Source organism: Triticum aestivum, chromosome 6B (genome assembly GCF_018294505.1).
Source record: "Triticum aestivum cultivar Chinese Spring chromosome 6B, IWGSC CS RefSeq v2.1, whole genome shotgun sequence".
NCBI lineage: Eukaryota > Viridiplantae > Streptophyta > Magnoliopsida > Poales > Poaceae > Triticum > Triticum aestivum.
Genome location: NC_057810.1, coordinates 142242346 through 142268346, shown reverse-complemented (window position 1 = coordinate 142268346; position 26001 = coordinate 142242346). Strand labels below are relative to the sequence as shown.

General features: G+C 43.8%; 2 protein-coding genes and 1 long non-coding RNA gene across 3 annotated transcripts; 2 read left to right on the top strand and 1 right to left on the bottom strand.

Moving 5' to 3' along the window:
* Positions 1 to 6155: 6155 nt before the first annotated feature.
* Positions 6156 to 8217, bottom strand: LOC123133788 (uncharacterized). Its single transcript, XR_006465390.1, has 3 exons — positions 7890 to 8217; positions 7293 to 7348; positions 6156 to 7203 (listed from the first exon to the last, which is right to left on the bottom strand). It is a non-coding gene; the product is annotated as an uncharacterized lncRNA (long non-coding RNA).
* Positions 8218 to 8816: 599 nt separating this feature from the next.
* Positions 8817 to 11890, top strand: LOC123136219 (probable protein phosphatase 2C 55). Its single transcript, XM_044555550.1, has 4 exons — positions 8817 to 9356; positions 10122 to 10443; positions 10646 to 10795; positions 11349 to 11890. The coding sequence occupies exons 1-4, from the start codon at positions 8974 to 8976 to the stop codon at positions 11643 to 11645; spliced, it is 1152 nt and encodes a 383-aa protein (XP_044411485.1). The 5' UTR covers positions 8817 to 8973; the 3' UTR covers positions 11646 to 11890.
* Positions 11891 to 15172: 3282 nt separating this feature from the next.
* On the top strand, positions 15173 to 19536 carry LOC123133787 (GDSL esterase/lipase At1g20120). The gene is made up of 5 exons (XM_044553196.1): positions 15173 to 15478; positions 17630 to 17760; positions 17884 to 18117; positions 18530 to 18782; positions 19104 to 19536. The coding sequence occupies exons 1-5, from the start codon at positions 15229 to 15231 to the stop codon at positions 19289 to 19291; spliced, it is 1056 nt and encodes a 351-aa protein (XP_044409131.1). The 5' UTR covers positions 15173 to 15228; the 3' UTR covers positions 19292 to 19536.
* Positions 19537 to 26001: the final 6465 nt, after the last annotated feature.

Sequence of the window (26001 nt, the reverse complement as noted above, 5' to 3'; positions counted from 1 at the left end):
AAGAAATAGTAACACTTCAAGCATACTAATCAAAGTAATCATGTCTTCTCAAAATAACATGGCAAAAGAAAGTTCATCCCTACAAAATCATATAGTTAGGCTATGCTTCATTTTCGTCACACAAAGATGTTCCTAACTTCTATACCCCCGATGACAAGCCAAGCAATTGTTTCATACTTAAATAATCTCAAACTTTTTCAACCTTCACGCAATACATGAGCGTGAGCCATGGATATAGCACTATGGGTGGAATAGAATATGATAATGGGGATTGTGTGGAGAAGACAAAAAAAGGAGAAAGTCTCACATTGACGAGGATAATCAACGGGCTATGGAGATGCCCATCAATTGATATCAACATGAGGAGTAGGGATCGCCATGCAACGGATGCACTAGAGCTATAAATGAATGGTCAACAAAAGAAAACTAGTGGGTGTGCATCCAACTTGCTTGCTCGCAAAGACCTAGGGCATTTGAGGAAGCCCATCGTAGGAATATACAAGCCAAGTTCTATAATGAAAAATTCCCACTAGTATATGAAAGTGACAACATATGAGACTAGAACAAGGTGCTACTTTGAAGCACAAGTGTGGAAAAGAGATAGTAGCATTGCCCTTTTTATTTATTTTTTATCTTTTTTTATCTCTTTCTCCTTTTTTGGGCCTTTCCTTTTTTTTCTTTTGGCATTTCTTCCCTTTTTTTCTTTTTTTTTCTTTTGGGGCAATGCTCTAATAATGATGATCATCACACTTTCATTGATTACAACATAGGAACTACAACTCGAAACTAGAACAAGATATGACTCTATATGAATGCCTCCGGTGGTGTACCAGGATGGTGCAATGAATCAAGAGTGACATGTATGAAAAATAATGCATGGTGGCTTTGCCACAAATACGATGGCAATATGACAAAAGTAAAGTATGTCATGATGAACGGAACGGTGGAAAGTTGCATGGCAATGTATCTCGGAATGGCTATGGAAATGCCATAATAGGTAGGTATGGTGGCTGTTTTGAGGAGGATATAATGAGGCTTATGTGTGATAGAGCGTATCGTATCACGGGTTTGGATGCACCGGCGAAGTTTGCACCAACTCTCGAGGTGAGAAAGGGCAATGCACGGTACCGAAGAGGCTAGCAATGGTGGAAAGGTAAAAGTGCATATAATCCATGGACTCAACATTAGTCAAAAGAACTCATATACTTATTGCAAAAATTTAAAAGTCATCAAAAATCAAGCACTACGCGCATGCTCCTAGGGGGATAGATTGGTAGGAAAAGACCATCGCTCGTCCCCGACCGCCACTCATAAGGATGCACAAGCCAGGTACACTTTATGTTTCAAATTTGTTACACAACTTTAACCATACGTGCATGCTACGGGACTTGCTAACTTCAACACAAGCATTCTTTAAATTCATAATCACCCAACTAGCATGAATTTAATATCACTACCTCCATATCTCAAAACAATTATCAAGTATCAAATTGATCATAGCATCCAATTCACCTCCTATGAAAGTTTTCGTTCAAATTACCATTCTGTTTAAGACTCTCAAAATAATATAAGTGAAGCATGAGAGACTAGCAATTTCTACAAAATATAACCACCGCCATGCTCTAAAAGATATAAGTGAAGTACTAGAGCAAACGACAAACTACTCCAACAAGATATAAGTGAAGATCAATGAGTAGCTAAATAATTATGCAACTATGTGAAGACTCTCTCTCATTAAAGAATTTCAGATCTTGGTATTGTATTCAAACAGCAAGCAAAACAAAATAAAATGACATTTCAAGGATAGCACAACTCATGTGAAGAAGCAAAAACTTAGGCTCAACCGATACTAACCGATAGTAGTTGAAAAAGAAAGGTGGGATGCCTAACGGGGCATCCCCAAGCTTAGATACTTGAGACTTCTTGAAATATTATCTTGGGGTGCCTTGGGCATCCCCAAGCTTGAACTTTTGTGTCTCCTTAATTCCTCTTATATCATGGTTTCTCTTTTTATCAAAAGCTTCATCCACAACAAACTCGACAAGAACTCGTGAGATAGGTTAGTATAAACCAATGCAAAACCTTATCATTTTCTACTATAACAAATCACTAAAATTATTATTCAATATTGCATACTAAATGATTCTGCATATTTAATCTCCTATCCTTAAATAGAATCATTAAACAAGCAACTATATGCAAACAATGCAACCATAACAGCAATCTGCCAAAACAGTACAGTCTGTAAAGAATGCAAGAGTATCAATACTTCCCTAACTTCAAAAATTATGAACTAAAATTCCCAATGTAACAAATTTATCAGATCTTAATATGCAAAAAGATTCAACGTTATACCATTCTCTTACTTTTCTAGGAAATTTTTGCAACAGCGGTAAACTTTCTGTTTTCAAACAACAACATGTATACTAGCAGAATAAGCATGGTAAAGGCCATCCTTGACTTTTTTATTGAAACTAAAGATGCAAAACATTATTCTAACTAACAGAAAGCAAATACTAACAAAAGAAAATGATGCTCCAAGCAAAACACATATCATGTGGTGAATAAAAATATAGCTCCAAGTAAAGTTATGGATGAACGAAGACGAAAGAGGGGATGCCTTCCGGGGCATCCCCAAGCTTAGGCTCTTGGTTGTCCTTGAGTATTACATTGGGGTGCCTTGGGCATCCCCAAGCTTAGGCTCTTTCCACTCCTTATTCCATAGTCCATCGAATCTCTACCCAAAACTTGAAAATTTCAACCACACAAAACTCAAACAAAACTCAAACAAAACTCGTAAGCCCCGTTAGTATAAGAAAATAAAACCACCACTTAGTTAATGTAATTAACTCATTATAAATCCATATTGGTATAATGTCTACTGTATTCTAACTTCTCTATGGTTCATACCCTCCGATACTACTCATAGATTCATCAAAATAAGCAAACAACACATAAAAAACAGAATCTGTCAAAAACAGAACAGTCTGTAGTAATCTATAACAAACGTATACTTATGGAACCCCAAAAATTATGAAATAAATTTCTGTACCTGAGAAATTTGTCTATTAATCATCTGAAAAAAGATCAACCTAAAAGCACTCTCCAGTAAAAAATGGCAGCTAATCTCGTGAGCGCAAAAGTTTCTGTTTTTTCAGCAAGATCACATAAACTTCACCCAAGTCTTCCCAAAGGTTCTACTTGGCACTTTATTGAAATAAAAGCTATAAAACATGATTAATGCAGTAGCATAATCATGTGGACACACAAAAACAGTAAGGGTAAATATTGGGTTGTCTCCCAACAAGCACTTTTCTTTAATGCCTTTCTAGCTAGGCATGATGATGGCAATGATGCTTACATAAAAGATAAGAATTGAAACATAACGGGAGCATCATGAAGCATATGACTAGCACATTTAAGCCTAACCCACTTCCTATGCATAGGGATTTTGTGAGCAAATAACTTATGGGAACAATAATCAACTAGCATAGAAAGGTAAAATAAACATAACTTCAAAATTTTAAGCACATAGAGAGGAAACTTGACATCATTGCAATTCCTACAAGCATATATTCCTCCCTCATAATAATTTTCAGTAGCATAATGAATGAATTGAACAATATAACCAGCACCTAAAGCATTCTTTTCATGATCTACAAGCATAGAAAATTTACTACTCTCCACATAAGCAAATTTCTTCTCATGAATAGTAGTGGGAGCAAACTCAACAAAATAATTATCTTGTGAGGCATAATTCAATTGAAAACTAAAATCATGATGACAAGTTTCATGGTTATAATTATTCCTAATAGCATACAAGTCATCACAATAATCATCATAGATAGCAACTTTGTTCTCATAATCAATTGAAACCTCTTCCGAAATAGTGGAATCATCACTAAATAAAGTTGACACTCTTCCAAATCCACTTTCATGTTCATCACAATAAGATTCAACATCCCCCAAAATAGTGGGTTCACTAATTCCTAAAGTTGACACTCTTCCAGACTCACTTTCATCAATATAATCATCATAAATAGGAGGCATGCTTTCATCGTAATACATATTCTCATCAAAACTTGGGGGACAAAAAATATCATAATCATCAAACATAGCTTCCCCAAGCTTGTGGCTTTGCATATCATTAGCATCATGGATATTCAAGGAATTCATACTAACAACATTGCAATCATGCTCATCATTCAAAGATTTAGTACCAAGCATTTTAATGCATTCTTCTTCTAGCACTTGAGCACAATTTTCCTTTCCATCATACTCACGAAAGATATTAAAAAGACGAAGCGTATGAGACAAACTCAATTCCATTTTTTGTAGTTTTCTTTTATAAACTAAACTAGTGATAAAACAAGAAACAAAAAGATTTCATTGCAAGATCTAAAGATATACCTTCAAGCACTCACCTCCCCGGCAACGACGCCAGAAAAGAGCTTAGTTGACGGGGTGTGAGTGAGTGCCCTTTACCTAGCCTCCCCGGCAACGGCGCCAAAAAAGAGCTTGATGTCTACTACACAACCTTCTTCTTGTAAACGTTGTTGGGCCTACAAGTGCACATGTTTGTAGGACAGTAGCAAATTTCCCTCAAGTGGATGACCTAAGGTTTATCAATCCGTAGGAGGCATAGGATGAAGATGGTCTCTTTCAAACAACCTTGCAACCAAATAACAAAGAGTCTCTTGTGTCCCCAAAACACCCAGTACAATGGTAAATTGTATAGGTGCACTAGTTCGGTGAAGAGATGGTGATACAAGTGCAATATGGATGGTAGATATAGGTTTTTGTAATCTGAAATTATAAAAACAGCAAGGTAACTAATGATAAAAGTGAGCGTAAACGGTATTGCAATGATAGGAAACAAGGCCTAGGGTTCATACTTTCACTAGTGCAAGTTCTCTCAACAATAATAACATAGATAGATCATATAACAAGCCCTCAACATGCAACAAAGAGTCACTCCAAAGCCACTAATAGCGGAGAACAAACGTAGAGATTATGGTAGGGTACGAAACCACCTCAAAGTTATTCTTTTAGATCGATCTATAAAAGAGTTCGTACTAGAATAACACCTTAAGACACAAATCAACCAAAACCCTAATGTCACCTAGATACTCCATTGTCACCTCAAGTATCCGTGGGCATGATTATACGATATGCATCACACAATCTCAGATTCATCTAACCAACATAAAAGTACTTCAAAGAGTGCCCCAAAGTTTCTACCGGAGAGTCAAGAACGTGTGCCAACCCCTATGCATAGGTTCATGGGCGGAACCCGCAAGTTGGTCACCAAAACATACATCAAGTGACACATGATATCCCATTGTCACCATAGATAAGCATGGCAAGACATACATCAAGTGTTCTCATAAAAGACTCAATCCGATAAGATAACTTCAAAGGGGAAACTCAATTCATCACAGGAGAGTAGAGGGGGAGAAACATCATAAGATCCAACTATAATAGAAAAGCTCGGGATACATCAAGATCGTGCCATAGAGGGAACACGAGAGAGAACACGAGAGAGAGAGATCAAACACATAGCTACTAGTACATACCCTCAACCCCGAGGGTGAACTACTCCCTCCTCGTCATGGAGAGCGCTGGGATGATGAAGATGGCCACCGGTGATGGGTTCCCCCCTCCGGCAGGGTGCCGGAACGGGCTCCCGAGAGATTTTTGGTGGCTACAGAGGCTTGCTGCGGCGAAACTCCCGATCTATCTTCTCCGTGGATGTTTTTAGGGTACGTGGGACTATATAGGCGAAAGAAGTCCGTCGGGGGATGCTCGAGGGGCCCACGAGACAGGGGGGCGCGCCCTACAGGGGGGGGGGCACCCTCCTATCTCGTGGAGTCCTCGAGTATCTTCTGACTTGAACTCCACGTCTCCAGGATGATATTCTTCCAAAAAATCACGATGCCGAAGGTTTCATTCCGTTTGGACTCCGTTTGATATTCCTTTTCTTTGAAATACTAAAACAGGCAATAAAACAACAATATGGGCTGGGCCTCCGGTTAATAGGTTAGTCCCAAAAGTAATATAAAAGTGTATAATAAAGCCCATAATCATTCAAAACAGGTAATATAATAGCATGGAACAATCAAAAATTATAGATACGTTGGAGACGTATCATCGACGTCAAGCCTTCCCCTGAAGCAGTCCTCCTCCTATCACCCGGAGCATGTAACCCCTCTCGCAAGGAAGATCACCATTTTCATCCCCGATTCCCGGCATCATACAATAGAGATCCGAGTGACCCAACCGGCCACAAGAAAAGGTGTGGCACATTCTTGTATAAGATATCATATAAATCCATGCAGCTTCTCCTATTCGACTCAGTTATGATCCATCTCCTCGATGGCTTGTTAACCTCCACTGTAACTCTAGCCCTAAGATTGCTCGTCACATGATCAAACTTGACAACCGTAGCTCCCTTGTCTATCTATGGCAATCGCCGCGCTCTGCTTAATTATCATGATGAAGATTAAAAGGGAAGATTCATGACCCCAACCCATAAATGTAACTTGTCAAATCCAAGTTCAGAAGGCTGCATGCACTCATCAAATTCAGAAAAAGGGTCACGCCATTCTTATGGTGTGTTTGTTTGGGCTCCAGCTTCTTCGACTGCAGCTGCAAGGGCTCCGACTGGAAGGAGTAGCTGTAGCTGGAAGGTAGGAGCTGAGGTGCAGTCGTTGGGTGGTTGTGATGTAGCACTTGTAGCTGTTGCTGGAACATGCTGAAATGATGAGAACGCCCTATGTTGTTCTGTAGAATAGGTTTAAGTGCCGATTATACTGTTTTAACAGTAAAAACCCAATTAATAGCTGTTTTTGTCACAGATGGCTAGTTTTCACAGATTTGAACTGAAATCATACCAGTTTGATGGCATGATGGCATATACAATGTATATCAATAAATTTACATTCTACGCACATGACAATACTTTTGAACTCATTATAACATATGTTATTAATTATATATTACATGAGACCATCCTTTGATTGGAAAATATATGGTCATGGTGAAATACAATCATACTCTATTGCTGCCATCACAGAATAAACAACCATGCCACAAGTTTTATCATTGCATTGCACACAAATTCAAACAAGGTCATAAATAAGGATGCTAACACATGACAGTAGACATGAGGAGAAACTACTTCTTCCTTTCCTCAATATGAATCTGCACATAAGATGAAACTTGGTACTTATCAGAGACATAATAAAATATGACATTACTAAATCAGATTTCCGCATTTGGAAGCAACCAACCATGTCAAGTATTTGGTTGCCCTATGACCAATTGCATCCGTGAAAGGAACAAACATCTACATAGGTAGTCGTCAGTTTTGCATAAATAATTAAACATAGCAGAGCAGCAGCACAAAGCATAGCATCAAAATCCACATCAGATCAAACATACACAATAGTCCTGTGTTTAAATTCATAGTAGCAGTAGCAATACATATGCAAAATACAGCCAAGTGTCAATTTGCAAATCCATATAAACGAATGACAATAGCAGTAGTAGTCACTAGTACCAAAATGGAGCAGTCACTACTAGTTCCAATACAATTTGCAATTATAGATCAGTACCAAAATAGCAGATGACTCGCTAGTATCAACACCATTTTGTCAAACAGAGGAAATAGTAACAGTTCACTAGTACTACATGAAATAGTAGTAGTCAGGCAGCACACACATGCATCACACGCGCAGAGCACGACCATCACGCACACATAGTATGCATACAAGAACGCATAACACTCCTGCACTAACGCACGCAGAAACAAAGCAGGCAGGCAGCACACGCTGGCAGAAGGGGAGGGAGTGGACAGAGGACGAAGGGAAAGAGGCGAAGGAGGTTACCATATATAGCAACGGCTGAGATCCGAGTGGACGGTGGCCGGGGTTGGGGCGGGTGGAGGCGGTCCGATGATGGGAGTGGTCGGTGGAGGATGCAGCAGATGCGGCGGCTGCGCCTTTGGGCTCCAGGAAAGGGAGATTACGGCCGCATCGCCTCTGATTTGCCGGCCGGCGACGGTCGAGCCGCCAATGGCCGAGGTTGGGACGGGTGGCGGCGACGACGAGGAATGGTGAACCCTAGCGATTTGAAGGTTGTGTTTTCATGGGGGACAACCGAGGGGAGAAGAAAGAGATAGGTAACGTGCAGTGGCAATTCGTGCGTATAATGAACTTTGAGGGGGGGCGGGGGATAAACTTGTCTCTTGCGATTTGGAGCTAGCTCCTGTGGGAAGAAGTCCAAAATCCGGGCTGCAGCTTCCGGACGTTTTTCCTGGAGTGCTTAGATTATGGGCTGCGTGAGCCAGCCCAAAAAAGCCTCTTTGTTTGGGCTCCAGTTTTTAGGCAGCAAAAGCCACAAAAGCCATTGAAAAGAGTCCAAACAAACACACCCTTGCTAATGTGCCATGATGAGTCTTCCCACACAAGATCTTGGTTGCTTTGGATGGCAAATTCAACCACAAGCATGTTTTCTCCGGAACAAGAGCCATTTAGGGTTCAGGTTTTTCGGGAAAAAGTCATGTTCAGAGAATCATCCACAGACCACAAGAATCGATCATCAATTCTACTCCCTTAGTTTCAAAATAGATGACCCAACTTTATACTAACTTTAGTATAAAATTGGATCATTTATTTATTTATTAAAGTTAATATAAAATTGGATCATCTATGTTGAAACAGAGGAAGTATAAAGACGCATAAGATTTCGTATATTCTTTCCAAAAAAGAACTGCATCGTATATTCTTTCCAGAATGAACGCTCCCTGCCTCCTTCCCATAGCCAGTGCGAAAAACTGCTGCATCCTTTTGCCCCGGCACGGCACGGCATCTCATCCTTGTCCCTCCCTCCCCCGCACCCTAGGGTTTCCACCACCTTCGCCGGAGCGTCTCCCCGGCAGCTTCTCGGGCGCAGCAGGGGCGCCGCGGCAGGATGTCCCCGGCGATCGCGCTTCAGCGTGCGGCCGCGTGGCTGCTCCGGGGAGCCGCCGGCGCCGGCGCGCCGAGGGCCGCGTCCTCCGCCGCGCTGCCGGGCATGGGCGGGGCCCTGCTGTCTCCCGCGCGCGGATTGCAGGGGAGGGAGGCGGCTGGGTTCCTCGGCATCTGGGGAGGGCCCGCGGCGGGCGGCGGCGGGTCCTGGTGGTTCCGGTGCGCCGCCAGCAGCGTGCCCAGGCCGGGCCTGCTGATGGAGCAGCTCCTCGTCGGCGGCGGGCGCTCCTTCGCGACCGGTGCCGCTCCGGAAGAGGTGTCTTTCAGCCCGGCCGCCCGCGAGGCGGACGTCTCGCAGCCTGAGAAATCCGTAGGCACCGCAGATAAGTATGTTTCCTCTTGTGTATCTACCTGTTTAAGTATGTTTCCTCTTGTGTATCTACCTGTTTAATTTCAATCGGCGTATCCTAGCTTAGTGAGTACATTTTCGATTTCAAATTAGCTCAAATGAGGTTCTCACTGTTGGGGTTTTAGCAGATGCCCAGTCCGTGAACATTGTCTTCTCATTGTGTGCATTATGATTCCAGTTGTTCTAAGAATACTAATTATGTCAAAACTCAACAGTTGTTACACTTTTCTGATAAAATTTGGCACTGGGGCATGGATTGGAGGTCTTGTTCATCTACAATACTACATAACTAATAGTCATTGGGAATCCATGCTCATAGGTTTTTAATGGGCCATACGGAAATATGATAAGTTGGTAGAGATTGGTGAGAGAAAAAAGTCTGCTAGTGAATAAACTCTCCTCAAAAGAAAGAAAATCAGAATAATTGCTGCCACGTGGGGTATGTAATGTAATTTACAGCCCCAAGTGGGCCACCAAGGGTGCACAGATTGCAAAAGCAGGATACAGTTGCAATTAAGGGATAGGTATCACAGTTCAATCAAATTAGGAAGTTTAGATATTTAACTCCTCGAGATAGAGGTTGCTTCCCTCGACCACCTATGTCATGTGTCTTGACAGAGTCATGTGCCCTGCTCGGGGTTTGTGCTTAAGCACTGCATCATGGCGCTTCTCATATGCATTGTGATGATTTTTATGACTATATATCTGCTTAGATTATTCTAAAACATTGATCACTATTTCAGGACTATGTTAGGAGATAGGTCCTTGAAGCTTGTTTCAGGGGTATGTTATCTACCACATCCGGATAAGGAAGAAACTGGTGGTGAGGATGCACATTTTATTTGGGATGAACAGGCTATAGGCATAGCTGATGGCGTTGGTGGTTGGGCAAGCTACGGTATTGATGCAGGTCAATATGCTAGAGATATTATGTCTAATGCAGTAACTGCAATAGAAGAAGAGCCAAAAGATTCAATTGATCTTACAAGGGTACTGGAAAAGGCCCATAGTAGCACAACAGTGCCGGGTTCATCGACCGCATGTATCATTGCTATAACAAATCAGGTTGGTTACTGATCTTGTTTATTTTTGCTGCGACATGATTACATGTTTCCTTGTCTATAGCTTTGGCATCAGTAAGAGAAGCTAAAACTTGACCACCATTCTTTGTTGATGATATAATGCCACAAAGCTGACCTGAGTGTTTAACTTGTTCAGTTCTTAGATAGTTTATCACGATTTCAGATTTGGTTGTACATTATTTCAGGGAATACAAGCAATTAATCTTGGTGACAGTGGCTTTATAGTCATCCGAGATGGCTGCACATTGTGTAGGTCACCTGTACAACAACATGATTTCAATTTCTCCTACCAACTTCAGAGTGGCAACTCGAGTGACTTGCCTAATGCTGCACAGGTATGTTTATATACTGCTGATAACGCTTTTGTTTTTGTAGTAACCAGTGTCTATGGACACAATTTGGTTGTTAACAAATATTCATGGCTTGTGGCTGTTTTTTTTAATGAAAACGATAGCTTTATGTTCTAGTAAAAGAAGCCTTTGTGCCGATGGATTATACTAGTACTCCCAGGTGAAACAAATGCATATATAATAGCCATATAGATTAGGAATTCTATAATCCATGTGTCGCAGAATTATACTCCATTCTGTATCCATCTCTTGAAACATACTCCCTCTGCCCGGAATTACTTGTCGCATAAATGGATGTATCTAGAATTAAAATGCATCTAGATACATTCATTTCAACGACAAGTATTTCCGGATGGAGGGAGTATGAGCACATGTAGTATAATTCTGCGACACGCGGATTGTAGAATTGTAGTCCTTGTTACTATCCATCTCTTAAAACATACGAGCACATGTATCCAGTCTAGCAATCGTCACATACTGCAAATTGTAGTCCTTGTTAATAACCATGTTGTTTTGCCTGCTGTGCCTGTATACTCAGGTCTTCAAGGTACCTGTCGCGTCTGGTGATGTAATTGTCGCTGGAACAGATGGGTTGTTTGATAACCTGTACAACAATGATATAACAGCTGTAGTGGTCCATGCAACCAGAGCTGGCCTGGAACCTCAAGTGACGGCCCAGAAGATAGCGGCGCTCGCACGCCAGCGGGCACAGGACAAGAACAGGCCGACGCCGTTTTCGACCGCGGCCCAAGACGCTGGGTACCGGTACTATGGCGGGAAGCTGGACGACATCACCGTCGTGGTCTCGTACGTAACTGCCTTTGGCAACTCGTAGCACAGTGGGTTAGGAGAAGACTGCTGAATATCTAGACCGAGGCACGTGCCTCCCCTTTTTGTCCTGTAAATACCCACGACAGCCTTTTGAGGCTCTGTTTTTTTTTCTACCAGACATGTAAAGAAGCTGGATGATTTGTAAGTATCTCCTCTGGATGAGTACAGTAGCTGTAGAGAACTGCAGACAGTTTTAATTATGTACTGAAAGAAGCACAGAATGGATTCAAACACGGCAACTTAAAAGCATTTTGCTTTTGTCACTAAATGCGTACTTCAAACGCAGAATTTTTGCGGGGATTCCTGCTGCAGTGAAGGGAAGGAGCCAAAATTCTGGTGCTTCCTCCAGTTGTCTGCAAAAGTGACAGGAAGACTATGAAAGAGAACAAGCTGCGGCCGTGGAACACAGGTTATAGCATACAAGCAATGGAGAGGCCGAGTGTCTGCCAGGTTTTGTTTCGGCATCATCAACGTCTTCGATAACTAGGTAACCACACCTGCTATGTTCTATGCCTTTGTTTTTCATGGGAGACGAGTCTGAATGCACACTGCTCAGGTCTAAAATATTCATCCTGTTCCGCACCACGGCCGCACCTATGACGGTCGTCATTGGTAGTAAGATAAAAGAGGAGTTGTCGCTTTGGGCGTTGGCGGGTGCCAAGCATTTGAGTGTTGTAATGCCGCGAGAGTAGATTTTATTTCTAGCCACTTCGTGGCCTGTCTAAACCTTCTTCTTAATCAATGAAATGGCAAATCTTTTGCCTTGTTTAAAAAAATAAATAAATACAGAGTATAGTTTTTGTACCATACATATTCTATATTGTATATATGAGCACATATTTCTATAAACTTTGGTGAAATGTAGTTGGAGCACATGTTGCAAGTTGGCTTTAATCCATATATACTTCTCAAGCGAAAGATCATGCTGTCGAAAGCTTTTAAAAACTTCTCCTCTTGAGCCCACTAGTGTTAAAAGAAGCAGCTTTTTGTTCTCTGATGAGGTGAGATGTTTATGTCACAGAAGATAGCCAAGTGTTTGTCCTTTTTTGCTTTGCAATCAGTCATTCGATACGGTTCAGTCAAGGGAGATCCCAGCCATCAGCCAAATCAGATAACCAAAATTCCTGCCCTTTTTTCTTCTCTTTGGGTTGTCTGCGAAAACGAACAGGAACTGAAAAGGAAAGACAAGCTGCATGCGGCCATGGAAATGGAAAGCAGGCGCTGATGGTGGTTGCCTCAGCCTGGAGCTTTCTTGTGTTCTTTCCATGGTAGGCGACGTGTACACTGCACCTTAGGGTTTAGATGCACAATGCACTACTGCTCCTCTTCAGGCATAATCAGAACGAGGTTCCATCTACGGCTCCTATGACCTTCTTGGAACGAAGCCAACATTTTGGATCTCCAAGTGAAGGATTAACTTTTGCGAACCATTTTGCAAGTTGATAAAAAGTTGGCTAATGCTTCTTCGGTGAGCATTCTGCAAGTTGATTCCCCATATTTCTGGACCAAAAGTCGCTATGTAACCAGCGAAGCACTGACGTAATCCCGACCATGGAGTAGCGACCCCTGTCAGAAACTTCTTCTCTCCAACTGGATAGAGCGAAAGAAGCATTTATCGGAGACGAGCACGGCATCTCATTATTTTCATATACTTTGAAGCAGAATACCCATGCTTTTTCGTCGAGGTTGTCTGCAAAACCAACGGCAAGCCTGAAAAGGAAAGACAAGCCGCGGCCATGGAACGCAGCCTTAGCTGATGTTGGTCACGTTACCCGGAGCTTTCTCTGTACAAAAAACAAGGCAGATTTGAGGACGCACGTGCGCGTGTTTCAGCATCAGCACCATCATGCATCAACGTCTTCCATAGCTAGTTAACCGTCCTTTTGTGTGTGTTTTCTATGCATCTTCTTTCTCTTTATTTTCCACGCGAGATGGGTGTACGCGTCACGTGTGTTTGGATGCACTACTCAAGCATAAATCTCCGACGCTGACCCTCAAATCGTCCACATACATCCAGACCACGCGGCCCGGACGTGTTGTGCCATTCAACGCGAACCTGTATTGGCGGGTAGGCCATGGGAGGCGGTACGTGTGCCTGGACGACCGTGACATGATCACAAAGAAGCGAGACTTGGGCCTTCTACAATTTTACACCATCACGCTGCCCATTAAATGGTCCCGATCCCCTCCGCCTCTCGTCCGCCTCCCTCCCCCTCCAGATCCCTCCTGATCCCCTTCGCCTCCCGTTCACCTCCCCTCCCGCCGTCGGATCCCGGCTGGGCAAAGCCCGTGCGGGGGGATGATGGCGGCGGCGGGGCGTCCCTCCGTCGTGGCTTGGAGGCATGACTTTGACGGTGAATCTTGAGTGAGCGCCTCGGGACGACGTGTGTGTGTCCATGGTGCCGGTCATGCAGCGATGTGACCTTCTCTATCTTTGGTTGTCTTCATCGTCGGTCCAAAGGGATCTCGTCGGTGGGTGTTGCCTCGCGGTGGCTTCCCGACGGCGGATCAAGTGGATGAGGAGATAGTGGCCTAGCTGCTGAAGTGGGTGAGGATGCCACCATCGTCGGCGACCCCACGGGGGTGTCGTTTTCCTTGTTGGAGATGATGGTGGGGGCATCCCTCGCTCCATTGTTTCGGGGGGAAACCTCAGATCTGGAGGAGGCTACCATTGACGACGGTGCCCGTGGGCGTCGTAGCCCTCGTTGGAGGCGTTGAGGGACTTCCTGGATCAGATGATGGTGACGTCTTCGTCGTCACCCCAGTGGGGTATCATCTTTGGAGACATTCATCGGCTGGGACATGCGAATGGCTTGGTGGTTGGTGCTTCATCCTACACATCGATGGCGGCGGATCTCGGCGGTGTGGCGCAATGGAGACTCGGCGTCCGTTGGGTGGCGATGGACTCATGCAGGAGGACGACGTTGTCTGGCGTCATGATGGCGTCGATGGCAGAGAGGCCTGGCAAGGTCGATGCGTCAGTATCTGAACTGAGGTGGATCAACAATGGATGAAGGAGGTGACGGCCCTTGCAGCGTGCGCATGTGGTGCCCACTGAAAGTGCGTCGGACCGGTGTTTAACCCAGTCCAAGTATTGTGGCTTCAATGGGGCATCCGACATTAGATGTTAGGTGTTGGCGCGATATCTGTTAGGTATTAGGCTCGGACATTCGGCACCCCTTCATCACGGGGATAGGAGTAGCGACAGGTGTTGGCAAGATGGTGGCTTTAGGCTTACTGATGTATTAAGGACTTTGTGAATAATTAATAAAATAGCCACATGCATCGCCCAGATGAAGAGGGCCGAGTACATCCTCTTTTTCAGAAAAGAAAAAAAAACGCTACCCATTAAATCGACAGGACCGGAGACGGTCAATACATGCAGCGAGCAACCAACCATATATGCGTGATGAATGATGATCTGAGTCGCCTCACTGCGCAGCGGACGCGCACGTACTTTTCTCCATGCCCCGCTACGCTATAAAACCTCCCACGGCGGATCAATCTTGCACCAGCCAGAGCCAGCGACACACCACACCGCTAGCTAGCTGGTAGCACACACATCATTAGTAGTACGGAGCCAAGCAATGGCGTCTCTCTACCGAGGCCTGCTGCTGCTACTCATGGCGCTTCTCCCATCCGCCCATGGAGCAGCAGCCAGGGCTAGAAGCAAAATCTCCGCCGCCTTCATGTTCGGCGATTCGACCGTCGACCCCGGCAACAACAACGACCGGCTGACGGAGGCCAAGGCCAACTTCCCGCCGTACGGGCAGGACTTCCCCGGCGGGGTGGCTACCGGGAGGTTCTCCAACGGGAAGGTTCCCGGAGACATGCTAGGTACGTACGTACTCCCTTCGTGCAGAAATACTTGTCGGAAGAATGAATATATCTAGACATATTTTAATTCTGATACATTCATTTTTATTGAAAACTCAAAATGGTGCCCGGGCTCATCTGCTCCCTCTCAGCAAAAAATTCAAAAAAAATACTAGAAAAATTCAAAAAATTCCAATTTTTTTTGTGATGGTAGATAATTTGACGCGTGAGGTGCGTCCCAAAATTCATCTCATTTGGACATCTGAGCAGCACTCGGCAAACAAGACAAATCGGGTCAAAACAGTGCATGGACAGTGAACATTTTTACAGACCCTGATTTTGTCTTTTTTGCCGAGAGCTGCTCAGATGCTCAAATGAGATGAATTTTGGGGCGCACCTCACGCGTCAAATTATCTACCACCACAAAAAAATTTGGAATTTTTTGAATTTTTCTAGTATTTTTTTTCTAAGCGTGGGTGCAGATGAGCCCGGGTGCAGATTAGCCGCACTTCATTTTTATGCATTTCTCCGACAAGTATTTGAGGACGGAGGGAGTACGTACTCCCTCCGTTCGGAATTATTTGTCTCGAAAATGGATGTATCTAGAACTAAAATACATCTAAATACATCCATTTTTGCGACAAGTAATTCCGAACGGAGGGAGTAGTAAGTTGTAACAACCGGCAACTGACTTTGCTGTTGCTTTTTAGTACTATTTACTTTTGGTGCAACTTTATTGTTTACGCCATTTTAGTTGTACTCCCTCCGTCCCGAATTACTTGTCTTAAATTTGTTCAGATACACTACAAATCTAAGACAAGTAATTTGGAATGGAGGTTATATATGGCATGCATCACTTACGTTTAAATTGGGGACTAATGGAGTAGCTTCTTGTACGTTTTATATATAACTTTGGTTACACCTAGATGAGAACATATGCGGGAATGTCTGGTTGAAGGCTAACTTTACCGCACCTTGTGTGGCTTGCTACAAAGTGTGTCCAAGAAAATTGACACCATACTTGTGGCAAACTTGCGAAAAAAATTGAGAAGCAAATACCCCCTCCCCCCTCAAAATAAATGTCTCAACTTTGTATTGACTTTGTACTTCCTCTGCAAAGAAATATAAGAGCTTTTAGATGACTACTTCAGTGATCTGAACTCTTTTATATTTTTTTTAAGAAGAGAGTATAAAGTTGAGAAACTTGTTTTTAGGACTGAGGGAGTACATAAAAAATTGTGACGTGCCTAAGGTCAGCTAGGGCAAACTTAAAATCTGGAGCCAAACGGCTAGCAGTGTCATTTTCCTTTGAGGGAGTAGTATTGTTGCAGGAGACATTTTGGGGTCCAGATCGGAACACTGTGCATGTACATAGGACCTGCTAATGAAATGCATATAGTTCAGTCGTACTGGCCCGTCAGCTTGGTTTTCATCTGTCGTGCATTTTTATTCTGCCTCCTTCTCCATTAAACGCACAACTAACTACTCCATCATGGTTCTGTCAATATCAGTTTCGAATCGAGACGGCTTGATATGTTGCACAATTAACTTGCATGTCGAGCAATAACCAATAATTAATCACGTGACAAAAGAACCACGGCCAAACAATACTATTTTTTCAGAAAAGAGATTACCCCGCCTCTGCATCAAGCAATGCACACGGTCATCTTTATTAAATTATTCAATGCAGTTTGACAATACAAATACATAGATCAACCCAAAGCTACACTTGTGATGATTTATCTCGCTACTGTTATAAGTTTGATGATGTGCCCTCACATTGCACCATGCATACCATCTAATCCGGTGGCATCGCCAAGCCACCCCATGGTGAGCCGAGAGCACCAATCGATCTAAAAGACCCTTAGCGAGCATCACACGCGCACGCTCTAGAATCCACCGCCACCAACTTTCGTCGTCCCAACTTCAGGAGAAATCCACGCATTGATCTTGTCAGGCCCAACTGCCATCGACGCCACCATGACGCTAGACAGCACCACCATCCTGCGCGGGTCCATCAACATGTATCTAAACAGTACTATACTATTTAAAATGATCAATTACTACTTAAAAAACTTTCCGTTCTTTTTAAGTTTAAACTCTTTAATGGCTACTTTACACCAAGTGAAAACTTGAATATCCACTGCTGATAATATTTTTCTTGACTAGCAGTTTCTAGGCTGGGAATTAAGGAACTATTGCCACCCTACCTCAGAAATGATCTTCCACTAAGTGAGCTACTCACGGGTGTTGTCTTTGCTTCTGGTGGCAGTGGATACGATCCTCTAACTTCGATACCCTCGGTAACAAAATATGTCACATGCATCTCACAACATAGTTCTCGTCAAGTATATTTCACTTTGCTTTCACCCCAAGCTAAGATTGTTACTACTAGAGTTTGCAAATGCTAATTTCCTATGCTTCAGACTGCTACATCGAGTACTGGGCAACTTGAACTATTCCTTGAATATAAGGAGCGACTAAGAGCTTTGGTCGGAGAAGAGGAGATGACACGTGTAATCTCCAAAGGCATATACTTCACAGTCATGGGGGCAAATGACCTTGCAAATAACTATTTTACAATTCCTTTGAGGCGCCATCAATATGACCTTCCTTCGTACGTGAAATTTCTTGTCTCTTCTGCTGTCAACTTTACTACGGTAAGAGTACTTATTGAAACTCTAAACCTCCTAGTAGTAAATACGAAAGCTTATTTGACTCTCTCTTTTTGCACGAAGTTCTAGTGTTCATTTAATTCTCTGTCAGTTTGAAGTTTCACATATTTCACTCAAACTAAAAAACGACAAACCATTCCTTCCTGGTGCATCAAGTAGTTTCCTTTAGTCGGTTACAAATATGTGTGTTTGTAAATTTAGTACATTGCTGAATTTTTCCTACCATCTACTTCTGTTGACAAAGTTTCAACATAGGGATATTTCATAATGACCATGGTACTAATAATCCCCTACTCTTTTTTTTGCATCCTTCATATATTTGTTGTTTAATTGGCATTTGAGCAGTCGGCCTGCTATTTGAAAATTTTAGTACGCTCATATATACACTTCTATACAGATATTAAATGAGATGGGTGCAAAGAAGATTGCAATCATCGGCATTGCACCAATTGGATGTTGTCCCTCGCAAAGAGCACTTGGATCAAGAGAATGTGAGCCCATGAGGAATCAAGCAGCAAATCTATTTAATTCTGAAATAGAAAAGGAAATACAACGGCTAGATGCAGAACAAAATGTTCGAGGCTCAAAGTTTATTTATCTTGATATATACTACAATCTGCTTGATCTCATTCAGCGACCTGGTTTTTATGGTGAGTGCACTCGATTGTTATTTCAGAGCATACCATCAATCATTACTGTAGAGTATAGCTGCTATAGACATATTAACAGATAACAGTGAGAAACATTAAGCTCTAACATGTCATCAATCTTACAGTACTACAGGCAAATTGAAGTAACAAGAACTGTGTAGTGACTAACATGGTATACATAAATGTTTACATTAGTTTATATACTTTGTTTAGGAATATTTGGCTTTATATAGTGTGTATAAATACATGCCGATTGACATGTTGGCATCATAAATTCATAGTTATTTGATACTACATTTTTTTAAACTGACTGTAATATAGGTTTCAAGGAGGTAACCGAAGGATGTTGTGGTAGCACAGTGCTAAATGCAGCAATATTCATTAAAAATCACCCTGCCTGCCCAAATGCTTATGATTTCATTTTCTGGGACATCTTTCATCCTACCGAAAAGGCCTACAACATTGTGGTTGATAAATTGTTTCAGCAAACTATGCAGTACCTGATGTGAAGAAACTCACTCTCAATGGACGCATGAACAAATATTTTTAGAAACTGCAATTAGTTTGTTAGATAGTACTCACTGGCACTATTAGGACTGCCTGGCCATTCATGCAAATTTGTATCGCCAGTGAAAGTTCGCTCCTTCCGAAATGGGTAAAGGCTAGAGGCTCATGAAATACATAAGAAATTTGTTCTGGTCGACTCAAAAATCTATCTCTGTATAAATTATTGTGGAACTTATTCATGGCACGCCATCTGCGCCTCAATTTTTGGTGGATTTCAAATTTTTTGTCCACATATATGGTGGTTGGAAACTTGCTGGTTCTAGCACCGTCCATTAGCATGTGTTGATCTTCTGGGGATGAACGTACCTATTAACTTCGCTAAACTCTATTCATGTGGTATATTGTATTTCATTCTGGTTGCAAAGAAGTATTTGTCATGTATTTGGGTTATGACATGCAAGGTGGCAGCTGATTTGGCGATTTTGTTTTCTTGCTTTGTGATTTCTCAGCAATCCAATTTAATTTAATCCAAGAACTTACTGTTTCAGCTCGGGCATAAGATTATGTTTCTTTTAGAAAACAAGGGCTTGTTGGTTCTTAAACCGAGGCCCTTAGAGTCTTACAACTAGAGTTCAACAGGAAAGGAAATTCAAGATATAGATAGGTTCGATACGGGGTCACAAGTGACTGAACAAAGCGACACATTGATTGCAATCCGAGGGATATCAACTAACATAAACGAAAAGAAAGGGTGTTCTCAAGAAGCGCCAACACCACGAACATAACGGGTGGCTCCCCTAGCCAGCATTGTCTCGTCTCGAAGCGATACGGAAAACTTGACACGTTTCCTGAAGCATGTTGATGAACCGATTAAGCTGCAATCGGTCCCGTTGTCTCCCCAACATCTCCCATCGCTGTAAGAGACACAAGATTAGATGGGTGTTTAAACTCAAGAGCTTTTATTAAGGCTTTATTACGCGCATTCCATAGAGCCGAAGATAATGCCTCAAATCCAATCCATGCCATTTTTCTATCTTTAATATGTGTTCCTTGGACAAGCTTATTAAAGTCAGCAAACTCATTGGGTTGCACTAGTAACCTGGGGTATCTTAAATTATGCTCCACAAGAATTTGTCCACAATACATCAGAAGAAGACGTGGTCATATTTTCATCATCATCATCACCACCATCATCATCATGATCATCATCATCATCATCATCATCATCATCAACAACAACAACAACAACAACAACAACAACAACAACAACAACAACAGAGCCTTTAGTCCCAAACAAGTTGGGGTAGACTAGAGGTGAAATCCATAAGATCTCGCGACCAACTCATGGCTCTGGCACATAGGTAGCACGCTTCCACGCACCCCTATCCATAGCTAGTTCTTTGGTGATACTCCAATCCTTCAGATATCTCTTAACCGACTCCTCCCATGTCAAATTCGGTCTACCCCGACCTCTCTTGATATTCTCCGCACGCTTTAGCTATCCACTATGCACTGCAACTTCTGGAGGCCTGCGTTGAATATGCCCAAACCATCTCAAACGATGTTGGACAAGCTTCTCTTCAATTGGTGCTACCCCAACTCTCTCTCGTATATCAGCGTTCCGGACTCGATCCTTCCTCATGTGGCCACACATCCATCTCAACATACGCATCTCCGCCACACCTAACTGTTGACATATCGCGTTTTAGTCAGCCAACACTCAACGCCATACAACATAGCAGGTCGAACAACCATCCTGTAGAACATGCCTTTTAGCTTTTGTGGCACTCTCTTGTCACAGAGAATGCCAGAAGTTTGGTGCCACTTCATCCATCCGGCTTTGATTTGATGGTTCACACCTTCATCAATACCCCCATCCTCCTGCAGCATTGACCCTAAATATCGACAGGTGTCCTTCTGAGGTACCACCCGCCCATCAAGGCTAACCTCCTCCTCCTCACACCTAGTAGTACTGAAACCGCACATCATGCACTCAGTTTTAGTTCTACTAAGCCGAAACCCTTTCGATTCCAAGGTTTGTTTCAATAACTCTAACTTCCTATTTACCCCCGTCTGACTATCGTGAACTAGCACCTCATAATCTGCAAAGAGAATACATAGAAATCTCCTTGTATATCCCATGTGACCTCATCCATCACCAAGGCAAAAAGATAAGGGCTCAAAGCTGACCCCTGACGCGGTCCTATCTTAATCGGGAAGTCATCAGTGTCGACATCACTTGTTCAAACACTTGTCACAACATTATCGTACATGTCCTTGATGAGGGTAATGTACTTTGCTGGGACTTTGTGTTTCTCCAAGGCCCACCACATGACACTCCGCGGTATCTTATCATAGGCCTTCTCCAGGTCAATGAACACCATATGCAAGTCCTTCTTTTGCTCCATGTATCTCTTCATAAGTTGTCATACCAAGAAAATGGCTTCCATGGTCGACCTCCCAGGCATGAAACAAATAGATTTTTGGTCACGCTTGTCATTCTTCTTAAGCGGTGCTCAATGACTCTCTCCCATAGCTTCATTGTATGGCTCATCAGCTTAATTCCATGGTAATTAGTAGAACTCTGAACATCTCCCTTGTTCTTGAAGATTGGTACTAATATACTCCGTCTCCATTCTTCTGACATCTTGTTTGCCCAAAAAATGAGGTTGAAAAGTTTGGTTAGCCATACTATCCCTATGCCCCCAAGGCCTTTCCACACCTTAATGGGGATACAATCAGGGCCCATCGCTATGCCTCATTTCATCCTTTTTAAAGCCTCCTTGACCTCAGACTCCTGGATTCTCCGCACAAAACGCATGCTGGTCTCATCAAAGGAGCCGTCCAGTTCAATGGTAGAACTCGCATCCCATTGAACAGCTTGTCGAAGTACTCCCGCCATCTAAGCTTAATCTCCTCGTCCTTCACCAAGAGTTGGTCTGTTCTGTCCTTGATGCATTTGACTTGGCCAATATCCCTCGTCTTCCTATCTCGGATCTTGGCCATCTTATAGATGTCCCTTTCACCTTCCTTCGTGCCTAACCGTTGGTAGAGGTCCTCATATGCCCGACCCCTTGCTTCACTAACAGCTTGCTTTGCGGCCTTCTTCACCATCTTGTACTTCTCTATGTTGTCTGCACTCCTATCCAGGTATAGGCATCTGAAGCAATCTTTCTTCTCTTTGATCACCTTATGGACATCATCATTCCACCACCAGGTATCCTTATCTTCGCTCCTCCTTCCCCTGGACACACCAACTCCTCCGAGGCTACCTTACGAATGTAAGTTGCCATCTTCATCCACACATTGTCTACATCCCCTCCTTCCTCCCAAGGGCCCTCCTTAATGACCCTCTCCTTGAACGCCTGAGCTACCTCCCCCTTGAGCTTCCACAACTTTGTTCTAGCAACTTTGGCACGCTTATCTCGCTGGACATGAATCCGAAAGAGGAAGTCAACAACCACCAGCTTATGCTGAGGTACTGTCAGGGGGATAGACCCCGGGTAGCTTCATCCGCACCCAAAGACATTTCAAGACATCGGGGCTAGTCGAGCCCCTCGGGCCGACTAGTCGCACGGCCGGCTTCCCAAGCCAGTTGGTGCCACACGGCCGACCTCCAGAAGATAGCGCGCTCCTAGAAGACGGCTTGGGTATGGGCCGGCCTCCAATAGGTGGCCCGTCCCCTCCCTTGGAGTCTGAACTCAACCACCGCGACGGGACAGAGTATGGCAACAGTGCCACTTGGTCCCCTCAAATCCTGGCAAGGCATGGCTACAGTATGCGCCCACTGAAGGAAATATGCCATAGAGGCAATAATAAAGTTGTTATTATATCTCCTTATATCATGATAAATGTTTATTATTCATGCTAAAATTGTATTAACCGGAAACTTAGTACATGTGTGAATACATAGACAAAACATAGTGTCCCTAGTATGCCTCTACTTGACTAGCTCATTAATCAAAGATGGTTATGTTTCCTAACCATAGACATGTGTTGTCATTTGATGAACGTGATCACATCATTAGGAGAATGATGTGATGGACAAGACCCATCCGTTAGCTTAGCATTATGACCGTTACAGTTTCATTGCTACTGCTTTCTTCGTGACTTATACATGTTCCTCAGACTATGAGATTATGCAACTCCCGAATACCGGAGGTACACCTTGTGTGCTATCAAACGTCACAACATAACTGAGTGATTATAAAGATGCTCTACAGGTGTCTCCGAAGGTGTTTGTTGGGTTGGCATAGATCAAGATTAGGATTTGTCACTTCGTGTTTCGAAGAGGTATCTCTGGGCCCTCTCAGTAATGTTCATCACTATAAGCCTTGCAAGCAATGTAACTAATGAGTTACTCCCTCCGTTCGGAATTACTTGTCGCGAAAATGGATGTATCTAGATGTATTTTAGTTCTAGATACACCAATTTCCGAGACAAGTAATTCCGAACGGAGGGAGTAGTTACAGGATGAATCATTACGGAACGAGTAAAGAGACTTGCCGGTAACGAGATTGAACTAAGTAGGATGATACCGATGATCAAATCTTGGGCAAGTAACATACCAATGACAAAGGGAACAACGTATGTTGTTATGCGGTTTGACCGATAAAAATCTTCATAGAATATGTAGGAGCCAATATGAGCATCCAGGTTCTGCTATTGGTTATTGATCGGAGATGTGTCTCGATCATGTCTACATAGTTCTAGAACCCGTAGGGTCCGCACGCTTAACATTCGGTGATGATTTGTATTATGAGTTATGTGTTTTTTATGACCGAAGTTTGTTCGGAGTCCCAGATGAGATCACGGGCATGACAAGGAGTCTCGAAATGGTTGAGACATAAAGATTGATGTATTGGAAGGTTATGTTCGGACACCGGAAAGGTTTCAGAAATGTTCGGGCATTTTCCGGAGTACGGGGAGGTTACCGGAACCCCCCGAGGGATTAGTGGGCCTTCATGGGCCTTAGTGGAAGAGAGGAGGCAGTGGCCAGGTGGAGGCACGCGCCCCCCCTAGCCCAAACTGAAGTGGACTAGGGGAGGCCCCCCCTTCCTCCTTCTCCTCCACCTCTTTGCCTCTTCTCCTATTCTAGAAAGGAAAGGGAAGGGGAATCCTCTAGGACTAGGGAGTCCTAGTAGGACTCCCCCCTTTAGCGTGCCCCTCCTAGGCCGCCGGCCTCCTCCCTCCCTCCTTTATAGACGGGGGTAGGGGGGCACCCCAAAGGACAACAGACAATCTCTTAGCCATGTGCGGTGCCCCTCTCCATAGTTTAACACCTCAGTCATATCGTCGTAGTGCTTAGGCGAAGCCCTGCGCCGGTAACATCATCAACACCATCGCCACGCCATCGTGCTGACGGAACTCTCCCTCGTCCTCAACTGGATGAAGAGCTCGAGGGATGTCATTGTGTTGAACGTGTGCTGAACACGGAGGTGTCGTACATTCGATACTTGGATCGGTTGGATCGTGAAGACGTTCGACTACATCAACCGCGTTACTAAACGCTTCCGCTTTCGGTCTATGAGGGTACTGTTGGGGAACGTAGTAATTTCAAAAAATTTCCTACGCACACGCAAGATCATGGTGATGCATAGCAACGAGAGGGGAGAGTAATGTCCACATACCCTCGTAGACCGTAAGCGGAAGCATTATGACAACGCGGTTGATGTAGTCGTACGTCTTCACGATCCGGCCGATCCAAGTACCAAACGTACGACACCTCCGAGTTCAGCACACGTTCAGCTCGATGACGATCCCCGGAATCCGATCCAGCAAAGTGTCAGGGATGAGTTCCGTCAGCACGACGGCGTGGTGACGATGATGATGTTCTACCAGCGCAGGGCTTTGCCTAAACTCCGCGACGATATGACCGAGGTGGAATATGGTGGAGGGGGGCACCGCACACGGCTAAGGAACGATCACGTAGATCAACTTGTGTGTTCTAGGGTGCCCCCTGCCCCCGTATATAAAGGAGGGAGGGGGACGTGCGGCCAGGCCCCCAAGGGATGCGCCTGGAGGAGTCCTACTCCCACCGGGAGTAGGACTCCCCCCTCTTGTGTTGTTGGAGAAGGAAAGGGGGGAGGGGAAAGAGGAAAGGGGGGCGCCGCCCCCCCTTCCTTGTCCTATTCAGACTAGGGGGAGGGGGCGCGCGGCCTGCCCTGGCCGGCCCTCCTCTTCTCCCTCATGGCCCATGTAGGCCCAATAACCCCCCCGGGGGGGGGGGGGGTTCCGGTAACCCCCCAGTACTCCGAAAAAATCCCGGTTTCTCCTGGAACGATTCCGATATCCAAATATAGGCTTCCAATATATCAATCTTTATGTCTCGACCATTTTGAGACTCCTCGTCATGTCCTGGATCACATCCGGGACTCCGAACAACCTTTGGTACATCAAAATATATAAACTCATAATAAAACTGTCATCGTAACGTTAAGCGTGCGGACCCTACGGGTTCGAGAACTATGTAGACATGACCTAGAACTATTCTCGGTCAATAACCAATAGCGGAACCTGGATGCTCATATTGGCTCCTACATATTCTATGAATATCTTTATCGGTCAAACCGCATAAAAACATACGTTGTTCCCTTTGTCATCGGCATGTTACTTGCCCGAGATTCGATCGTCGGTATCTAATACCTAGTTCAATCTCGTTACCAGCAAGTCTCTTTACTCGTTACGTAATGCATCATTCCGTAACTAACTC

What these genes read in the sequence shown, in the direction of transcription:
- LOC123136219 (XM_044555550.1), top strand. Translation starts at nt 8,974, where the DNA reads ATGTCCCCGGCGATCGCGCTTCAGCGTGCGGCCGCGTGGCTGCTCCGG. An exon ending in TCCGTAGGCACCGCAGATAA is followed by an intron (nt 9,357 to 10,121) that starts GTATGTTTCCTC and finishes TCACTATTTCAG; the next exon opens with GACTATGTTAGGAGATAGGT. An exon ending in ACTTGCCTAATGCTGCACAG is followed by an intron (nt 10,796 to 11,348) that starts GTATGTTTATAT and finishes CTGTATACTCAG; the next exon opens with GTCTTCAAGGTACCTGTCGC.
- LOC123133787 (XM_044553196.1), top strand. Translation starts at nt 15,229, where the DNA reads ATGGCGTCTCTCTACCGAGGCCTGCTGCTGCTACTCATGGCGCTTCTC. An exon ending in CTGCTGTCAACTTTACTACG is followed by an intron (nt 18,118 to 18,529) that starts GTAAGAGTACTT and finishes ACTTCTATACAG; the next exon opens with ATATTAAATGAGATGGGTGC. An exon ending in TCAGCGACCTGGTTTTTATG is followed by an intron (nt 18,783 to 19,103) that starts GTGAGTGCACTC and finishes ACTGTAATATAG; the next exon opens with GTTTCAAGGAGGTAACCGAA.